This window comes from Anopheles cruzii, chromosome 2 (genome assembly GCF_943734635.1).
Source record: "Anopheles cruzii chromosome 2, idAnoCruzAS_RS32_06, whole genome shotgun sequence".
NCBI lineage: Eukaryota > Metazoa > Arthropoda > Insecta > Diptera > Culicidae > Anopheles > Anopheles cruzii.
Window position 1 is genome coordinate 56,151,712 of NC_069144.1, and position 19,656 is coordinate 56,171,367.

Consider the following 19,656-nt stretch of genomic DNA (forward strand, 5'->3'; position numbering starts at 1 on the left):
ACAACTGCGCGCGGCGGCCACTCACTGCACCGGCCGGTCGCGGTCTGTTTGCATTCCTTGACGTTCCGGACAGCAGGAACTCGTCTGCTGGCAGTTTTTCCTTCGGTGGTTATTATTGTGAAAACTTTTTTTTCCATCACAGAGCTTCTTTCCATTTTTCCGACATTATGAAATGGATTCTACTTTGCGGTTCGGATACTTGTTCGGATGTGAATAATTCCAAAACAACACTGTTCCATTCGATTCGTGCTCAATCTTTTCTTCCAGCTACAATGGTAAAAATTGGTTTAAAAGTTGGTTTAAAAGTTGATTTAAAAATTGTAATTATCTACGCGTATTGTCTTTCAGTATTGCTTCAACGGTTAAAACTGTGAGATAATTGGCTTAAAAATCCCAAAAAGGCAGATGGACGACTCCTTAAGTTACGCCGCTGAACGACGACAGCTACAAAACGATTCGCTCTCTTTGGCAGGATTTAAGGCACCGTTTTCCCGGGAGAGATAAAATTTTCTAAGGAGAGGAGATTTGATAAACTAATACACATTTCGGAAGCACTGCAACAGGTGGAAGCGATAGAACATCACAGATTGGCACAGTAATTGACTAATAGCACCCTTCGGCAGGTCAGATCCACGCCCATTCCGGTGTCAGATGCTCGAAATCCCAAACGTCCGGATGTCCCTGGTGGCGTACCTCGAACGGTAGAATGCTGCTCCAATCGAACGGATGCGCCGCCGGCGTGGTTGCGCTCTCTCCACCACCATCGGCACCACCACCAGTCCGCGGCCGATCGATTGCACTTCGTTTGGCCGCTTGTCCCGTCGTGCTGCCCGTACTCCAGCTGGCCGCGCGATCAAACAATGGTCCCGAGTAGGCACGGAACTGGTTCGTTCCGTCACCGGCCTCCGAGTACAGCTTCATGTCGATGTTTCCAAACGCTGCCGGTCGCTCCCGGTCCAGATCACCCCGGTACGCCGACTGCCGGATGAACTTTGCGAGCGCCTCCAGGTCGGTGATGTTGTTCAGAATCTTCTCCATCGAGCCACCCGGAATGGACGCGAGCAGACTGGCACTGACATTTACCTTCACGTGGCCCATATCTAGCAGCTCCGCAAAGTACGGTACTCCATTCGTCAGCCAGTAGCCATCGGCCACCAGCTTCTCCGTGACGTCTTCGGCGTGTAGCCGCCCAGGCAGCTGGTCGACCACCCAGAACATTCCCGAGCCAAAGGCAGGCTCCGGAGCCTCCAGTGCCGGTTGTTGCGCCGAAACGATCACCTTGGTTGGTGCTTCCCGTGCCTGGCGGAGCTCCTCAAAATCGTCGTCTACGTAATCTTCCATTAGCCGCGTCACGATATGCTCCTGCTGAGTCTCTTCATCGATGGTGCTTGGAATCTCGTTGTTCTCGTCCGACCGATCGACGGTCACGGTTCCGGATCCGGTCTCCGGATCACTTGCTGTCCCATTGCCCCCATTGAAGCGTGCCATATCGATCACCAACCACTGTTTAACGCCGGTCGATGGGTTGCGGGCAAAGTATCGAGCCCAGGTGCGGCCACTGTGCCCCAGACGGTTGGCTGCCATTACGCGTGGCGCAAGGGAAACCGATCGTACTAGATCGATCTTTCGCCACAGGGCCAAATGATTGTTATCCATTTTGACACCGGCCGCCACCATTCGATGCTGGCCGCGACCGTTGATGACGTAGAAATCATCCAGCGACGCCAGCACACCCGGATAGCCGCTGAACACAATGTTCGTGCCCGGAACGATCTGTCGCTCGTCGTCGTTGAGCGCGGTAGCGAAGGATGAGAAGTGATACCGCAGCGTGTACTTCTTCACCATGCGCAACATCGACGAGTAGCTACCGTCGCTCGTGTGTCCCAGCAGGACACGGGGCGCACCGCCCGACGGTGGTTGCAGCAGCTTCAGCAGCATCATACCCTTAGCCGGCTCCGGCTCGAACCCGGTGTCCGCCATGAGAAAGCTCGTGTAGTAGATCTTGAGATCGCGTATATCAACGGCGGCGTTCATGAGCAGAAAATCTTGCGTCGGAATATCGTAGTCCAGCCGCGATCGCTTCACACCATTCCGGAAGCCGATCTCGAGACCGTCGAGTTGATCGTAGAACAGGGCCACCTGGTACCAGTAGTGATCGTGCTTTCCCTTCATGTCCGCCATCTTCTTGACCGTGTCGACGTTGGTCGTAATCAGTCCCCGCAACCACTCGCAGAACTCTTGCGATTCTTCATCCTTCGAGCAAACGGCATCGATGGTGCTGCAAAGAAAGGTAAAAGGTTAGCACCGTTGACAGAACCTCACTGCCGGCGCGTTTAGAACTTACTTTGACCAGTGCAAATAAATGTTATGCCAGGTCAGGGCACCCTCCATCATGCCGGCCGCGTACGCCTGCACGGTGTCGGTGTACGAAGATTGAGATTCCAGTTCAAGCTGCGACCATCCGTTCGTTAGCACACTATCGCGGAAACACGCCCGTACGACGCCCCGTGGCACTAGGTCCAGCTCGTTTCGTTGGCCCCAAAACTCTAGCCGGTAGCCAGAGTTCCGTGCCCAGTACGCCGTGGCACAGTACGTTCCACTGTAGTTGGGCCTGCCGGGAAGAGAAAAGGATCGTTAAAACCAAATAAGCAGGATGGATTAGCCACCGCTAACTTACCGCTCCATATCGGCAAGGAACAGGGCTCCGACGGCTAGCAAGAGCGCACCGACCAGGATGTAGGTCCCTATCCGGGTCTTATGCCACGATGCTCCTACAACCTTCAGCATGATGATCGCCGTTTCCGCACAAAAAAAGCTTGGGACAGAGAGAAAATTCAAAGGCACAACACACGGCGTCCGGAATGTTTAGCGCGCTCTTCTACGGCTCCCAGCGATAGTTGAGGTCGGCAATCAGCAGCGGCAGGACGGCGAACAGGTGCAGCAGAATGGTTACGGCGGCGTAGTGTACCGCGGCACGGGGCGCGGATGTGCACGGAAGGGACGCCGCTCGAAGATGGCTCGGGCGCTGGACTACTCTCATTGGAAATCGGTCAATTCGATCGACGGTGATCGGATCGGAGGTGTTGATGATAAGAACTAGACCCAACGTTTAATCGGTTTTCCTCTTCCCAGGCACGCTCTCACAGGCACGGAATGATCCTCTCGACGATCGTCTCCGAATGGTAATGGAGACCCCCCGCACGTCCAGGAATGGACTAATCGACCTGTCGGTGAAAAACGAAATGGAAACGAGTTAATTCACCATTAGCATCGAGCAAAACGTGTCGCAGACCAATCTCCGGTCGTGGATTCAAATGTTTTTTCAACTTCCAGCTGCCGGAGCACCACCATAGGACCGAGCTAATAGACCACAAATGACTTCCGCTCGCAATGCCTGCTGGCCTGTGAAGTTCTATACCGTACTGTGAAGTGGCCACCACCACGCCACCCTAACGACCGACAGGTGATGAAAAGCTTTCATTAGCACCCCGCAGACACCCGCGGACCACTCGTCCACCAAAAAGCTTGCACCTTCGTGACCCAATTGGCCCGCGTCCGTGGAGAAGCGAGTGTGAAAAACCGTTGCCAAAATCCATCGACGCGTAACATGGAAACGTTTGGCCAACGGCGGCGATCTTTTGGGCGAGGTTGTCTTGAAAGTGGCCGCCGATTGCGTCGCAAAAAAGCTGGCCGCCAATCATGCGCCAAATATTGATACAACTGTCTGCCGTATGTGGCGACATGTGGCGAAATAAGCCTTCCCGCCGCCGAAGGCCTTTTTTATTTTATTTTACTAATCAAAAAGATAATAACATTGCGCGTTGCGTGAAACCGCCGCCATTACTGTGCGGTCCTGTTATCGAATGGGTGAAGGGTAGTTTTATCGGAACTAGAAGCGGTCGCATTGCGGTGCTAATGTTGTCTTTGCGGTGCGATTTACCGTTTACAACATTCCGAAAAGTGCGGATATGAGGTGGGTGTCACCCAGAAAGGTGCGAAAATGAGTCACGGTCACTCGTAAATTGGAGGAGCTTCAAGTTTAGCAAACACTTTCAGTGAGCGTGCACAGCATCAACAAGAAACTCGTGACCACAGTGACTCATGGGGAATTCACCCGAAATGCGGTACGTCACTGGATCGTACACACATTTCGTTAGCTTACGATCGTGTTGTGGTTGATGAAATTTTCACATGTTTGTTCTCCTGCAGAAGAGAATAACAAATTAACCAACTCAAGGCGTATGAAAGCTCCTTGAAGCCACCCAAACAGTGGCCAATTTTCGAGCGCTAATGTGACCCCAACTCGAGCAGAACCTTTTTAAATGGAAGCAAATTGATGATCTTCTCTTTCTGGTCATCTTCTGGTACGCAAACCTAGGCCGCACCGCGGTTGTTTCCGTTCCGAAACAGGTTTTCTGGCCGGCCAGGCCAAATCTTGGAAATTCCGGAAGTCTGCAACGTTTTAAGATCTTCTTGATTTCCTCTATCATCCGCCTCTCTTAGACGACGGTTGATCGTCAACATGAAGTCGATCGTTGTCGATCGTTGTAACATAGATTGGCACACTGCCATCCTGAGCTGGCGGCGAACAAAGTGGTTGAAACGACCGATTAATCATCTACCGATGGTCACAAGTTGTGCCGGAAAAGGGCCCCTTCCCCCCCCGTTCCTTCTCCGCAAATAGAACCGATCCGCATCTGGTCTCAAGGACGATCGTTAGCATGACCGAGCGCGTGCACCTTATCGCGCGACACTTCCCACGCCCAGACTACGAACTAGAAGATTCCCACAGCATCTTGGCCTGTAATTAAAGATCAACACCGCCCTCACAGGCCGCCTTATCTTATCAGCACACGATCGTGGCATGATTGAATGGTGCCGAGGAGATCGAACGAGACAGGACGACTGACGGGGAAAAGTTAGTTACAATGATCGCACACGAACCTGCTACCGGCGGCACCACGGGAACGTCTCTGGTGAACGGCGGTTCCACACCGCTCCGGACTGCTTCCTGCGCTGCGGTGAACGGCTGGCGGCGACTTCTTCTCCCGGTACTGCTCTTGGCGCCGCGTACTGACGAGGGAACGTAGACGTGTCAACCCATTGGAATGAGCCGATCTCACTGCTGTCACACACTGTGGAGCCCTGCGAAAAAGTACCAGACAGAAATGTATACACGGCGCAAATGGAATGAAAGGCACCACCTTAGGTTGATATAGCGCCATCTCGAAACATGAAACACACACACACACGACGGAGGAAAGTTTTCATCACCAAAACGGCCCGATGACATCAAACAGAAGTTGCAACTCCCAAAACACGCGGTGGCGTTGTTACCAACTGGAGGCCCCCCAAAACCACGGTCGCTATGGGGCGATTCGAAGCGAAACACTCACGATAAGAAACTGTGTCCGCTTCGAATGCCGCCACTAATTTGGCATCACTTCCCCCGCGGGAGTCCCCTGGCAACAACAGGTAGGTTGTAGACGATCGCGCACGGTACGCAACGGCGATCGTGGCGCTTTTGGGAAATGTAAATAAAACGAAAGAATAGTCAACAGTAAGCCCCAGCTGGGGGTTAGCACAGGGTTTCGCCCGGTCGGTCGGTCGCATTTTGTTTGCTTTTAAACTGTCGGCGGCGTCCGTCTCTGCTTTGTTGGCAAAAATTGTCCCCCCGACAGAGGCTCGCCCAGACGGAAGACTTACGGCCGAAAAGTGTCCCCCAGACGGCCCCCAGGTCGGTATTGTTTAAAAAAGCAACAATATTCTGAACGGGTCGGTGTCTTCGAAGACACTGACATCATGTTATGGGAAACAGTGTTTTATGTTACTTATGGGTTTCGGCAAAGTCATCAAATGTGCCGTCTGCGCCTTAAGCTTAAATATACGTATATACCCACCCAATAGACACAGCACACGCCCAGCAGGGACGCAAGTAAATCGCTAACGTTAAACACTACAACGGAGACATGTCACGATGATCACATAAAATACATCATCTTGCTATTTTAATAACTATAAAAGTAAGCTTCGTCTGGATCGATAAGAACGATTTCTGATTTCTGTATTCTAAAAATACCGCCAGCCAACAAGACACACCTCGTCGCGGCGATCTGTTGCGATCGCTGGTGCTACGTTGCGTCTTTGCTCCAGTCCTGTGAGATTTGTCACACTCACAGATCACACTAGAGCACGATCTTTTTTGCGCGATCACGTTGTATCACAATGTTTGCTTGGGCGGACAAATGTTGCACTTGAAAGTCAGCTCACCGATCGTCACCAAATAAAAACGAATGAAACGACCACCCCGATTTATTTTTATTCCGGTCTCATGGCGTGTCGGGATACTCGGATACTAAGAAGTAACATTTTTGGGATTCGTTTCCACCTGCCATCCACCGGTAGGCAGTTCGCGGTCAGTTCCGGAAAAGACCGTAAGTTTAAATGCACTTCTACCGCTGCCGACCGATCGATTGCGACTGATGCTGCGCGTCGTCTTCGTCCACTTGCGTTAGACTGAAAACCCCAAGCCTACACCAAGGCGGTTCACGACGGCGATCGTCGAGAGCTGGCGGGTTTTTGACACTCGTGTCGCGTAGAGTGTTCTTTTCTAAAATTAAACCAAAACAAACAAACGCCGGGATCGGATTGGCCCAACCCGTCGTGCCATTGCTTGTGTGTGGGGGGAAAATAAAGCATCGAAAGAGAAAACAACACGCCACCCACACGATCGGTCGGTCGAGTTTTTGGCACCGGTCGAAATGCCCCTTGGGAGACGCGATAGTGAAAAATGGAAATACCTTTTCCAACCCACCCTTCCTTCCTTCCTTCCTTCCGGTGAACCTTTCGCCCTGAGCAATCGACACCACCACATTTCTTAAGTGCCGGACCCCGCGATCGTGATCGTATTGGCGGCGTCTCGAGTGAGTTGAATTGGAATTGGCAAACAAAACTCGTACCAATCGTACCGGTGCCACAAGTGGAATTCGGGCAGGCATGCCGGATACAGGAAACACTCCACGAGACCGGACCGGAACCGGTCTGCATTCCTCTTGAACCACTCTGGCCTGGCGTAATGCCGGTTTGCTCCCGTGTGGATGGATTTTCACTTTTACGACCGACGACCGGCCACCGAACACGGAAGCATGTTACGGACGTGCTGGCGCCGCGGTTTTTCGCTGTGCTGGCGAGCGATCCGTTTGAGTTGGTTCGACTCGCAGGGGGTTCTCTTGAGCGTTTGCCAAAAATTCGCATGCCAAGAAACACGACTAAGGGGCGAACCGTGGCTCGGTTCCTTACCTCGTTCCTTAGAACGTGTAAACAATCGTCATGTTCATTCAAGAGCCGCGTCAAGTTCTTGCGGTCCTCACGCAAAACACGCATAATTTTCCCTGCACGAATCCATTTTACAATCGAGTATTAGTTTTAAAATAACAAATCAATTAATATTCATTACTATAATAACCCCTCGTTTACATTCAGCCACAGTCGGAGTCTCGGAGTATAATTGGAGTAATTAGCCGAGGACTTACGAGTGCTGGCGCCCCCGGGCTGGAACTTTCGATGCACAACGTCGTTTCTCGCAATTGGCTGGCTCCGTGGAATGTTGCCCCCGTTGACGGTGCAGTGGCGTGTGCAATTTACTACTACAGAGGGTTTGTCAATTGATCAACGATCGTGTAGATTGATCCGATCGGACACTCGTAAAATGGATCAACGTAAGTGGACAGCGGGTCAGGGTCATAAATCGGTTAATTGGTGCACAGTTTGTAATTTCTCTCGCTTACAGCAACAGCCTCAAAACTGCCATGCAGCGCCGAACCGAAACACGTTCTTGGTAACCTGTGTACACGGGTGTGTTTTATCAACCGGTGCCGCCTGCCTGCTGATAAAGCACGAGGGCCTCGTTTTTATTGGCCTCGTGCTGCTAGTAAGCGCCAGTTTTTGAACGCGTGGCCAACAACGTGTGCGCGAACTTGACAAGATGATCTTCAAAAGACAGATTGTTGCTGTACAAGAAACAGTGCCTTAGTACGTCCGTGCGGAAGTACTACGTCAACGGGCGCACGAGTTTACTAACATAGGCTACGTTGGCAAAGGCCTCCGCAGCTTGGATGAATTATTCAGCGAACGGAAACTGGACTCGGTACACGGGACCAACCAATTAACATGACAGACGTTGACGGTGGCGAAACTTGCCAGGTCTGACGAAGTAGCAACGTGACGCGCTCGTTAGAACACGGGCGTAACAGTTTGCTTAGATTGTCGGACCGATCGCCTACGACAAGATCGTGATGCCTTCATTCGATTAATTGCTTTAAACGTTCGTTTCACCCTGGGAAGTTAAACGATGGTGCGCAAATGCCGCCGCCAATACTTCCCTGAGAGTGTTCCCTTGTTGCTTTAAAAAGAAACAAGTATGATTTGAACGATTTAGCAGCGATTGTGTACAAAATCATGTTTTTCCTTTTGAAGCTCAACAATCATTCCACTTCAAATAGTCACGAATCGCCCGACGCAACTCATGTATCAAATCTAATCAATAAAAATCTCAGTCGTCAAACCAAACCCAAACCAGTTGCATTCCCGCCCATTGGCGCCCCACTTGAACCGTGGAGCGATAAGCCCTCCACCGAAACATTGGCTGACGTCGTCGATGGCTACGATTTCAAGCGCTTTCGAAACATCATTCCTGGCGTTGATCGCCGATGTGTACATTTCTACTTGTGAATGATTAACACCTCTTCGCCAATTCGTCGGAAGTACGCAAAAGAAACTACGTAGACTCCATCGATCCTTACCGTGCGTATCAATGAAAAGTATTGAAAAGTGGCGTGTTGTTGGTTACGTCAACACCAACAGAGCAAATCTACATCCGGTTAAGGAGTCCATATGCCAAAAGGATAGTCAAATTTAGTTTCTTAAAGGTCCAACTTTTAATGTTCATCCATTAGGAGGCGAAAATCATTAAATTAAAATACGGTCATTTCATCGACGTAAGATTTTAGATTTTTCTAGACACTTCCTTTGATCAAGTAGGTCAAAAATGATATTTCGAGAAGTGTAGCGATGATCCCGAGCATATGCCTCTCTGTCTTGCCACGTGGCTCCAACTCGCTCTGTCTCTGCTTCAGCTGTCAAGAAGCAAGCGATGAAATGTTGCAAACGTGTGTGCGTTGCCTTCGCTGTATTGGTACGCAATGTCTGCGAGTTGCGCCCATGGTGGGATCGAACTGATAATAATGACAGGGATTTTCTTTTTTCTTTCGTTTTTGCCGTGTTAACCTTCCTTTAACGAGGTGTGTGTTTTCTGTCACGAAACTTTCCCCACGGCCTATAGATAGCCGTGTAAATACGTATGTTCACGAGCTGCACTTGAATGGTTGCGCCATCCGCGCCGTCTGATGTGTCACGGATTCGTGAGCTCATGTTACACATGGACCTACCAGCGTAGATGAGTAAATGGCGATCGTTAAGATTGCCCACTGAAGACCACCGCGTGGTGACGCGTTGTTTCGTCGATAGTTCCGGCTAGGGCAAGCTGTCGGCACCCGTAATTAAGTAGCGCTGCGGTTGATGCAATCAACTGGTGCACTTTTGCTCCTTCGCGTCACTTAGCAACCGATGGCTCGCACACTGCGAATTTGGCGATCCACGGCGAGCAGCGAGGAAGGTCGACGAACCGAGGCCACAGACCAACGAAAAATGGCAAAAGAAATCGCACACTTCACGCACACTGTAATTTCTGAGCCTTTTTCGGGGCAAAGAAAGTGAATGGAATTAGCTAACGCACAAAACTGGCACACAGACGCGACGAGCAAAGGAAAGAACGCCAATAGCGAAACCGAAACAAACTAAAATCATTAACCGAGAATAAGAAACTACGGATACACCCCGTAGGACTACATTTGTAACAGCCGGAAAGGGTTGAGCAGGCCAAAACTGCGGGTAGTGGCCTTTCACTTAAAGATCACTTGGCCACAAGGCGTTTTGTAAGACGCGGCACGGATTTGGACGTGCTACGGCGGCAAGAGTTGGACAGAAAAAGATTTTGTAACTCCTGACTTTGACTGCCGCTTCCGAACCTGACTTTCGAACCGGACTCTGGTTGGTACACACACAAACGCGTGGTGTGGTGTTGGTGCTAAGCCGCGTGCCGAACTTGAGCCGAAGATCGAACGAGAGGAGACGAGCAAGTCCTAGAAAAGACATACGTTCCGAGAAGCAGCGAACACGTGGAACACGTGCGATCGCTGCGATCGCGCCAAGAAGGAAATTTGATTTTATTAAAAAGGATTTTCGAAATCACAGGGCAAGTTATGGCCGAGGTAGCACACGAAATGTGCAAAAATTCATTGAAATTATTCTTATCAGAATCGACTGTTACCCTAGGTCCCGAAGCGGTCAACTGAACGATATTGTGTTTCACGTGTAATAGCAAAGTACAAACAGTGGTTTCTATGATCTTTCTACCTAATTGTGAACATCGAGCCTAAAGATCGCTTGTGTGCTTTTAGTCACTATACATTTTAAACATCACAACAACCGATTGGAGCGCTTTGTCGTTGATTCACTTGCAACTTGTTGTTAAAGTCCTTCTCTTAGGGCCACCTTTAAGCAGCACAGTTCCACCGCAACTACTGCCACATGAAACACAGCGATCAGTACATTTTAATGGCTCAGGGACACGCTCAACCTTTAGCCAATCGATGTGGATACAGGTGACAAGGATTGTGTAGACTGGCTTGAGTTGCGGGGGCGATGACGTTATTAAGTTTGCACAACTGAACTAATGACGCAGGGAAAGTCTGCGACAGCGTCTACTACCGAGTTATTGTTTTCATTCAGCTTCAGCGTACTTTTCTTAAATTACAAATAAAACAGTTTTTATTTTCATTCCAATAAAGCTTTTAAAAAAAGATTCCTATTTCCTCGTGGTGTTGGACAAAAAAACAGATCAAGGTCGATCAGCTGCTCGACCAGAAAAGGGTTCTCAGTGTTCGATTCCAAAACAACCAGACTGGCATAGCAACTGGTACCAGGAAGCTCCAAAGGAGATCGCTCTGCCGATGACGTTGACTCTGCGCTCCACAAACAGCGTGCAGCATTGTAATGACATGTAAATCATCGATTGCAACAATAATAACAATTCGCAACAACCCCAACAAACAAATCAGTCACATTTCAAACGGTACAGTACCCTGACTTCTGCATAGCGAGCCCCCAACATGGAAACAGCATAGGGACAGAAGGGTTAGCAGCAAATGCCCAAACCAATTGACACAGCAATTGAGTCTGATTGCGCATCAAAGATAGTGTCTATCAAACGGCTACGTTAGCTAAGGGGTGGCCAGATTTGGTGGTGGCGGAGGTCGCGTGGTTAGGCAGGGTTGCTACCAAGACGCCGGGAATCAACCAAATATTCGTCCCGTCCGTCCCCTGCTCCCGATCAGCTTAGTTTGGAAGATAGATGCCTTCCTGTCCCGGTAGCCGATACCGAGAGGCCCTTCCCGTTGCCAGCCATCGGAATCAGATTCATCTTCCGCGATCCATAATGAAGACAGGGTGATGCGTCTCGACCAGAGCGATATCACGTCGTCGTATTTTGTTTTCATGCGTGGGTGTTTTGATGTGTTGTGAGGTCTACTAGTGGCCACTCCTACTACTACTAGCTTCTTGGGGCATGCGCATCTTCCAAGTATTTCCTCCTTCGCGCCCAGACGAGTGCGGCGTACCACGTGAACGTGAAGGTCAAGTTGCCAGCCTGCCAACCGGCCGGCCGGTCAGTCGGTCGGACGGAGAGACACCAAACAAACAGCCGGCTGCCGGCGGGGTTTGAGATTGAGCTTCTCCAGTGGCCGGAGCTTGCCTTTAGATCGTTCTCAGACACTGGCCAAGACGGTCGCATAGCAAAGTGTGTACCGGTTGAGTTGGGCTGATTTCTTCTCTTCTTATCAGTGAGCAGGTAAAGATAGTTAAAGGATTCAAATATTGAACATAGTGCACTCAGTCTTAGACCAATAATAAATGAGGAACTATAACGTGAATTTGAAACAAGAAAAAAACAGTGTGATGCTTGAATTTCATCATGCTGCGTTAGTTTCATAAAACCTCTTTCTGTGGTGGGATTTCTGGCAACATAGATTTAAGCATCAGCATCGCTTTGGATCCCTTGATTAGTCCTTTGGCGTAGGTTATATTTCAGAAAAATGTCAAAAATCCTTGTTTCAACCATTGCGGGGTTATGTAAGCATAAGCAAACGGTGGGACTCGCGCTATGCGACATCACGCAACAGGATAATGACCGCATAAGGTTAAATGGCGGTCATCACCGAAAATCCCGCACAGGCAGAGACAGAGAGTGCGTGAGAGAGTGCATCGACTCCAGCATAAACGTTATTTGGAGCGAGTGATTAAGATTCCCTGATAACGAACAATAAGCCGTTTAGTTTTCACAGTGTTTAGGGTTTCTGGTGTTGCAGGATAGCGGAGCTGAGTAAAAACACGTTCTGTTAAGTTAGGAGGTACGACAAGAAAAAGAAGGTTTATTACGGCGGTAAAATGAAACTGTCAGAAGAACAGTGTTGCCTGTTACGATAATACAACTGTCAGAAGGACAGTGTTGCCAATTATGCAATCCATGCAATTCCAGTCAGTATTGCCAATGTGAACACTAACTCCAATACTCCAACACTCTTCCTCAACACTGGTCGGCTTGACCCAAACTGCCTCACGAGGCCTTCTTAGTTCAACCGCCCTCAACGGCTCTTGCCGTTGCGCCTGCACCAACCGCGTCACACTCTGCGTGGCAGTTCCACCTCGTCCAGGGCCGTCCCGCGCTTCAGCTCCCCGATGCTCGCCCGCAGTGATCCATCCAGTCGGCGAACTCGGTCAGCTACGCGTCAAACGCCTGCTGCTCCACGATCCGCTCGTAGCTCGCACTGATCCGTCCCCGAGATTACTCTGCCAACCGTGCCAGTATCTCCTGGGCACACTGCAGCTGCTCGCGTCCTCGCCGTGCTCCGTCCTCCGAGAGAGCGCGTCCGATCTGCTCGAACGTGGACCCCTGAGCCACCAACCTGGCCTGTTGCTCCGTCTCGAGCCCACGGCCCACCCCATCCAGATCGACGCTGTTCTCATCCTCCAGCTCCGACTGAATCTTTCTCTTTAGCTCTTCCAGCCCCTTAGTCAGTTTTGACTCTTCCTCAAAGCGTTTCCTCATATCCTGGATCGTAACGTTCGGCTCAGTCAGCTTTTCGTAGCTCTTCCTGGCCTTCTCGTTCACATCCAGCTGCTCGATGAGAGTCTGCTTCTCGGACTCGATCTGACACAGCTTTGAGCTGAGGATTAGCTTCTGGCGCGTTTCCTCCTCCAACAGCTGTTGCGATTCGGTCAGTTGACTATCTAGATTACTAGCACCCTTGATGGCCACCGAAGCCTTATGTTCGGCATCGTCCAACGGCTGCGTGATGTTTTTCGCTTCCTGCTGCAGCTTCGTGACCTTGTCCTGCAGATCCACACGCGCCCGTATGACGTCTACCATCACCTTATTGTTCACCTCGAGTATTGCCTCCATGTCCTTGAAGTCATTCTCGAGTCTCTGCTTTGCGGCAACCGCCGCCACCCGCTGTTTGCGTTCTTTGTCCAGCTCGGCTTCCAGATTGCCCAATGCTTTCACCAAAAGCCCGCAGCACTATTAAGATTCCCTGATAACGAACAATAAGCCGTTTAGTTTTCACAGTGTTTAGGGTTTCTGGTTCGTGTTATTTTTCAATATTGTTTTATTGTTTTTTAAAAGGAATTTAAAATTTACTTACACCACCGCGTTTGCTCATCAAAAGCCGTCTAGATCAACCAACTAACAGCTAAACGGTCGACATACCGGTCGACTATGATCGCAGCATTGCTAGTCGCAGGTACAACTCGCTTCTTTAGTCTAGAACGATCCTGGCGTGCCTGTTGGGTTCACGCAGAGCAATTTTATCTTGTAAAGCGTCCTGAACGTGTGTGTAGTGTTTTTAATCCGTTTTTAATTCCGAAGACAAAGGTACAAACCATACGCCCGAAAAGGCGACGAAGATAGCAGACGTAAAAAATGGTAGTTAGAAGTGTTAGAAGCAATGAAAATACTTACAAAATTTTACCCTGTACGCCGCGTTGCTAGGCAACAATTTTTCCTCACGGAAACGATCTTCACATGGTTCGGCACATCTTTTTTAGCGAATGATAAAATTATGTCGAAATTAAATACACGGTTATTGCGAAATTGGTGCGAAAATAGTTCGCGTTGCTTGAGTTTCATAAAACCCATACATTCTCACCGCCTCGGCGACATTGCAATGAAAGATCGTCCATTTTTTACCGCGTAACGGGCTAACATTTTCTAATTTTGTGCTTCTTCGTTTTCGCTCCACAGTCGCTTTGCCAACGCTTGCCAGGCACTGTACGAACGAAAAGCAAATCCTACGTCCATTTGTGTCGTTGTTTCAAAGTCGAAATATTACAAAAATCAGCACCGATGGCAAAATCAACCAGTATCCGACACATCCTCGATCTGTCGAAGGATGAACAGAAATCTTTCCTAAACTCGTTCGACACCCTGATGTCCGATTGTGATGGCGTTCTGTGGAACTTTACGGGCCCAATTCCGGGCGTCGATAGGGCGCTCCAGTTGCTGCGAGCTGACGGTAAAAAGTTGGCCTTCATTTCGAACAATGGAATGCGAACGATGGACGAGTATCGCAAGAAGTTCAACGCCCTCGGGATCGACGTGAAGCAGGACGAAATTGTTCATCCGGCTCTCACGACAGTGCATTATCTGAAATCAATCGACATGCACGATGCGGTGTACTGTATTGGCACCGAAGTGTTTAAGGACTATCTTCGACGGGCAGGCTTTGCGGTCCTTGACGGGGTAAGAACGCCAACTGTCAGCTTCTAGCTTCGTGAGGATTTCATTTCTAACATTGTGCCTCTCCTTCGAACGTTAGCCCATAGAACGGTTCCCTGATCATAACCGAGCGGCAAACCAAGTCCGCGTGTACTCTGGATACTTCGAGCAAGACGACGAAGAGCCGATAGTCGGGGCCGTCGTAATGGATATCGACGTGAATTTGTCCCTGCAGCAACTGATGAAGGCCAAGTGCTACTTGGAGCGCAATCCGAACTGTGTTTTCATTGCCGGTGCGACCGATTACGAGATTCCGCTGAACGCATCGATGGACGTCATTGGACCGGGTTACTTCATCGACATTCTCGAGCGTTCCACGGGGCGCAAGGCACTCGTGCTGGGTAAACCGGGAACAGCGCTGGCGCAAGTGGTGCAAAAGCAGTTCCAGGTGACCGCCCCAAAGCGTGTACTGTTCGTTGGCGACATGTAAGTAAATTTATGCAATCAATCGGTATGCTTTTGATTACTAAACTTTCCCACCACTGTTCCTGCAGGTTACCGCAAGATATGGGCTTCGGCACGCGCTGTGGTTTCCAGAAGCTCCTCATGCTGAGTGGTGGCACTTCGAAGGAGACTTTTCTGGCGCACAAGAACGACGATCAGATGCCGAACTTTTACGCCGATAGTTTCGCCGATTTTTTGGAGCTCTACAACAAAAACATACGCTACGAAGAGTGAGCGTGAGGCTCACTGTTGGCTGCTGCGAAATTTTATCATCCATCTCGTCTATGTGTATATTTAACAGATAAATTAAAGAAATCGGCAACAGGTTTGCAATAGAAGAAGCTTGTATTACTATCAAACACGCGCCTTACGAAACTTCACCTGTACCCAGACACGGTACATTTTTATCATCTTGCCTCGGTTAACCTGTAACCGTCGGTCCACTATATTCTGCTCCTCGACGAGGCCAGCCTTCTCGAACAGGGTTCGCAGATCGTCCTGGGTAAAGAAGTACACCAGCGTTCCGTCGCCACGAGCGTAAAAATTGTCTTTCAAGCACTTACCCGGCTTGAAGCGCAGTTGGGCCAAATCGTAGCGTCCGTAGTCACGCAGCAGCAGCAACCCGCCCGGTTTGAGATAGCGTGCAATTTGATTAGCCACATGCTGCATGCTGTAAAAAGCGAACAGGGAAAAATTGTAATACGGTGCTTTGGTAGTTCGTATCAAATCATACCGTTCTGGATCGATAGCGGAAAGTACAAAGATTAGCACCACGATATCGATGCTATTCTCGGCGAAAGGGACATCCCATTCGTCGGCCGTCGCATCGAGTACGAACGCCCGGCAGCGGTCGGTGTCGTAGTCCGGGCTTTGGCGAACCATTTCGATCGCTTGATGCGAAAAATCACTCGCGTAGACTAGCAAATCTTTCTCGTCGCTGTATTTCAGTATCGGAAACACGGTGTTCCCAACGCCACAACCGATTTCAAAGATGGTCCTTCGTTGGCTAGGTTCCACCGCGGCGGGTGTCGACGGAGCTGCTCCTGCTCCCGGAAAGACTCTTTCGGGAACAGTTGTCCCGCGGCTTACGTTCGGAGCCAGCTCGGGAAACTCCGTGAAAAGCCAGTGGCGATCTTTGAAGAACCGATTCTGGTGAATACTATAGAATCGGTCCCAATTACGGTCGGCCTCCGTCGCTAGGCGTAAAATCTCCGCCGCCGGCAGCTTACGGGAGCTGTTCTGCTTGACCTCTTCCTGAGCAGCCTGTTCCTGCTCTGCGTCCCATTCGACGTTATCCCTACAGAAGGACACAGAGAAGCGGAAGGGGTTAGAAATTTGAATTTAGCTTTTGCTTTTTGAATGTCAGCATGCGGACCATGAGTTGAAGTGGAAAACTTGCGTGGGGTCGCGCAAAAACCGATCACCACCCCCGGCCGGTTTCTTCCGGTGCCGGGTGTGCTCATAGTCGCTCACGTGATGATTGGCACGACCGGCAACGGAGCAGAGTGTTGACCGGCGAGCGCGAATGGAAAACAATATCCTACCAAGCATTGTGCTGGAACACATCGTCGTTGGCGGACAGGAATCGATTTCCAAACTGTGGCCTAACCGTGGCAGATTCAGTTCCACTTTCCGTTCCGCCGGACATTGTTTACACCGCACAAAAACTAAACATCGCTTTCACAGGGTGTGCCGCATGACGTTTGGTCCAGTGAAAAAGCTACACACCTCGGGTCGATGGGTGAAGTTCAACCCTGTTCAACACAATTAAATATTCAGCTACCGAGTGTGTGTTTGTGTTAGTTTCGACGCCATGTTGTTTTTTTTTGTTTGTTAATCTCTGAGACAAATCCTCTCTCGTTCGTTCGAGAGCGCAGAGAAAAACAGTCAGATTTGAACACTCAAAGTCAGGATTCGAAAGTCAGAGACGGATTAACCGGACGGAGAGAGAGAAACGGTTCTCTCAAAACTTGTCTCTGCACTTTCTGGACTTTCCGACTTCGCATTTTTCGTTGAATTTTCGTTGTGAGAGGTTTCGTTCGGCGGAACAAAAGTGAACAGCAGAAAAATAAAGCATTTCAAAAATAGTTTACTGCGTTTTTCGGGGTACGTGTTCTGTGTAATCCATTGGATTTGTTAGCTTAGTGCTTCCTTCTTACGACGGGTGAACAAGAAACGCTGAATACAAAAACCTCTTGCCACCCTCAAACCAATGGCCGAGCGCCGAGAAAAAGAGTGGTGCAGGAAGAAAACGAAACCACCCCTCCGCTAAGACGCCGTCTTTTCTCGTTCTCGGCCATTCTCGCGAATATGTGTGTGTGTTTCGTGCTGTGTGTGCCTGTGCTGCAGTTAGTCATTAAGCAACAATTCTCTATCGTGCCAAATTGATCAACAAAGCAACCAGCAACATAAGCAGCGACGTGTGTGTGCTGTGTGTGCGTTCGTGTGTGTGCGGCATCGAGCTTTACGTTTCCTTATCGCGTTCGTAGAAACCGTGTCCCGCCCTTATCCCTAATGGCCCCGTATCGGTTGTATCGCTGATGTTAGGAACAACATAGCGATGCCATGTCTACAGCAGAAGAAGGTGTCCTTATCGGTGCTGCGATTTGTTACCGATAATCGTTTTGCAGTGGAAGCGATGCAGTTACAATGAAACGAAAATAGCATGATTTTGATAAGGGAGCTGGCGCAGTGAAACAAGTAACAGACCGTGTTTTCATCACCCTTTCCAGGACTGCGAGCCAAGGGCGACATGTGTTTGAAAATACAAACAAATTACCATCAAAGTTCTCCGTCGGTGGGTGCATTTTGAAGGGGAGAATCGTGTCCTTGCTGGCAGTGCTTTGGTGTGTGTAGGTGACCATACAGACACAGCGATCAAGGATACGCGTCGATGCGCTGGTATGCGTGGGGGACTCCATCAACGACAGATTTGAGAAGAAAAACATCGCAGCAATCTGGCAGCCTGTGCGGCGGGATAAAACATATTTGAATCACAGCAATTAACAATTTCGCAGCCCGCTGATCAAAGCAAACAGAGGGCCTTCAAACGCCGTTCAATATCCCTTTGTTCTGGGCTACAGCCATTGTTAATGTTATATTTTCCTCCTTGTAGCAGGTCCTTCGAAACGGTGGGGTGCGTGCGTGCGGCCGAGCGTCGGTGATCGGTGCTAGGTGCTAGTGCTAGAGTAGTGTGTATGCTCCTCAGCTGAGACCGATGTGTGCCAGTGTGCGCGCGTGTGTGTGGTTGTAGTTTCAAGGAAAAAATCTACAATCCAAGTGCTCCTCCTTTGAAAAGGTCGTGCGCCCGAAAGTGCGTTGCGTGAATCACACAAGGCGAAAAATGGTGGTGCTGTTGGAAGTGCCCAGTCTTTAAAGTATGTGTTGGTCAATTTTAGGTCGTGACCAAAATTACGGAGTCCTTATCGGTTGTCTTCGGCGGTAATGCGCGTGCGATAGAAGCATTTTGAAGTAGAGCACTTTTAAGCAAAACGGTTGCAAGCCACCTTCCGTCCTAACGGCGGTGTCTTCTTCTAGGGTGAGGTGATTTTGCTTCTTCGAGCAAATTGTGCGCGTAATTCGAGGCCAGTGAGTAGGCGCAGTTTTTAGTTCCGTGAAATACAAATATTTACCAACTTGAGAAGCAAAATAAAACCGGTACCGATTCGGTGGCAACTGCAACCCGGTCACGTACTAGAATCTGACCATTCTTTCGAGGATTGCTAACGGGCGGGCGGTGGCGGCGGCGGCGTGTGGTTGAAGGAAAACCGACACCCGCGTAGTGTGTTTGGCCAACGCAGCATCATCATCAATCGCAAACGGCAGCAGTCATGGCGGCGCAGGAGATCGAAACAATCAGCACGTCGTGGGGAAAGGAACTTTGGGTAAGTGTGCGCTGGATTGCTAAGCAAATCTTAACCTTCTTGTTGTAGTACGCTGTGGGATCCAAGTAGACGACATGCTGCGATTGCATTTCAACTGATGGATAAGTTACTGAAACAGTCGCTGAAAATGTCCATCCGTGTAACAAGGGTGCAACGTCAGTCAGAACTGCAGCCAAAGTTTCTTCTCCTCCGTGGAATCTATTACGCATCTGCAGTGACTAACTGCAGCGTTCCGCCCGTAGCCCTCGCTCACGTGGGCCACGGTTTTACTCGGACAAATTAACGTCCGAGAGTCGTTTCGATTGCCGCTCACGACAGAGGAGTGACAAGCCACACAACCACACACACACGAGCGCAGCCTCGAAGATACAATTAGCT

The 19,656-nt window shown here is 49.8% G+C and overlaps 5 protein-coding genes across 16 annotated transcripts in view; 2 read left to right on the plus strand and 3 right to left on the minus strand.

Annotated features, from left to right (window-relative positions):
• Positions 1–243: 243 nt before the first annotated feature.
• On the minus strand, positions 244–10,028 carry LOC128267756 (putative phospholipase B-like lamina ancestor). 4 transcript variants are annotated; one of them, XM_053004660.1, is made up of 5 exons: positions 9,447–10,028; positions 4,945–5,145; positions 2,678–3,224; positions 2,345–2,611; positions 244–2,278 (listed from the first exon to the last, which is right to left on the minus strand). In XM_053004660.1, the coding sequence occupies exons 3-5, from the start codon at positions 2,785–2,787 to the stop codon at positions 625–627; spliced, it is 2,031 nt and encodes a 676-aa protein (XP_052860620.1). In that variant the 5' UTR covers positions 2,788–3,224; positions 4,945–5,145; positions 9,447–10,028; the 3' UTR covers positions 244–624. The 4 variants fall into 4 exon arrangements, with proteins under 4 accessions (XP_052860620.1, XP_052860621.1, XP_052860622.1 ...); XM_053004661.1 differs by lacking the exon at positions 9,447–10,028 and adding an exon at positions 5,901–6,065; XM_053004662.1 differs by lacking the exon at positions 4,945–5,145.
• A 1,856-nt stretch (positions 10,029–11,884) lies between these two features.
• Positions 11,885–15,724, plus strand: LOC128267770 (uncharacterized). Of its 3 annotated transcripts, none has more exons than XM_053004686.1 (4): positions 11,885–11,965; positions 14,417–14,914; positions 14,991–15,376; positions 15,445–15,724. In XM_053004686.1, exons 2-4 carry the CDS (start codon positions 14,519–14,521, stop codon positions 15,626–15,628), a joined length of 966 nt encoding a protein of 321 aa, XP_052860646.1. In that variant the 5' UTR covers positions 11,885–11,965; positions 14,417–14,518; the 3' UTR covers positions 15,629–15,724. The 3 variants fall into 3 exon arrangements, with proteins under 3 accessions (XP_052860646.1, XP_052860648.1, XP_052860647.1); XM_053004688.1 differs by lacking the exon at positions 11,885–11,965 and adding an exon at positions 13,874–13,916; XM_053004687.1 differs by lacking the exon at positions 11,885–11,965 and adding an exon at positions 13,965–14,047.
• Positions 12,959–13,576, minus strand: LOC128267035 (myosin heavy chain, non-muscle-like). Its single transcript, XM_053003827.1, has one exon. It carries the CDS (start codon positions 13,574–13,576, stop codon positions 12,959–12,961), a length of 618 nt encoding a protein of 205 aa, XP_052859787.1.
• Positions 15,725–15,732: 8 nt separating the features above from the next.
• On the minus strand, positions 15,733–17,003 carry LOC128267767 (tRNA N(3)-methylcytidine methyltransferase Mettl2). Its single transcript, XM_053004683.1, has 3 exons — positions 16,770–17,003; positions 16,128–16,691; positions 15,733–16,064 (listed from the first exon to the last, which is right to left on the minus strand). Exons 1-3 carry the CDS (start codon positions 16,958–16,960, stop codon positions 15,749–15,751), a joined length of 1,071 nt encoding a protein of 356 aa, XP_052860643.1. The 5' UTR covers positions 16,961–17,003; the 3' UTR covers positions 15,733–15,748.
• Positions 17,004–17,448: 445 nt separating this feature from the next.
• The window catches only part of LOC128267759 (formin-binding protein 1-like), a 49,389-nt gene continuing 47,181 nt past the window's right edge, over positions 17,449–19,656 (plus strand). For all 7 annotated transcript variants that reach the window (XM_053004666.1, XM_053004665.1, XM_053004668.1 and 4 more), the window contains exons 1-2: positions 17,449–17,500; positions 18,510–19,278. In XM_053004666.1, the coding sequence (XP_052860626.1) occupies positions 19,225–19,278 (54 nt within the window). In that variant the 5' untranslated portion in view covers positions 17,449–17,500; positions 18,510–19,224. The remainder of the gene's footprint in view (positions 17,501–18,509; positions 19,279–19,656) is intronic.

Excerpts from the sequence above, each read along its gene's own strand:
- LOC128267035 (XM_053003827.1), bottom strand. The coding sequence starts at position 13,576 with ATGGAGGCAATACTCGAGGTGAACAATAAGGTGATGGTAGACGTCATA.
- LOC128267770 (XM_053004686.1), top strand. The coding sequence starts at position 14,519 with ATGGCAAAATCAACCAGTATCCGACACATCCTCGATCTGTCGAAGGAT. Across the intron at positions 14,915-14,990 it reads GCTTTGCGGTCCTTGACGGG|CCCATAGAACGGTTCCCTGA; the intron begins GTAAGAACGCCA and ends TTCGAACGTTAG. Across the intron at positions 15,377-15,444 it reads GTACTGTTCGTTGGCGACAT|GTTACCGCAAGATATGGGCT; the intron begins GTAAGTAAATTT and ends CTGTTCCTGCAG.
- LOC128267767 (XM_053004683.1), bottom strand. The coding sequence starts at position 16,960 with ATGTGTTCCAGCACAATGCTTGGTAGGATATTGTTTTCCATTCGCGCT. Across the intron at positions 16,692-16,769 it reads GTTTTCCACTTCAACTCATG|GGATAACGTCGAATGGGACG; the intron begins GTCCGCATGCTG and ends GTCCTTCTGTAG. Across the intron at positions 16,065-16,127 it reads TCCGCTATCGATCCAGAACG|CATGCAGCATGTGGCTAATC; the intron begins GTATGATTTGAT and ends CGCTTTTTACAG.
- LOC128267756 (XM_053004662.1), bottom strand. The coding sequence starts at position 2,787 with ATGCTGAAGGTTGTAGGAGCATCGTGGCATAAGACCCGGATAGGGACC. Across the intron at positions 2,612-2,677 it reads TTCCTTGCCGATATGGAGCG|GCCCAACTACAGTGGAACGT; the intron begins GTAAGTTAGCGG and ends TCTTCCCGGCAG. Across the intron at positions 2,279-2,344 it reads ATTTATTTGCACTGGTCAAA|CACCATCGATGCCGTTTGCT; the intron begins GTAAGTTCTAAA and ends CTTTCTTTGCAG.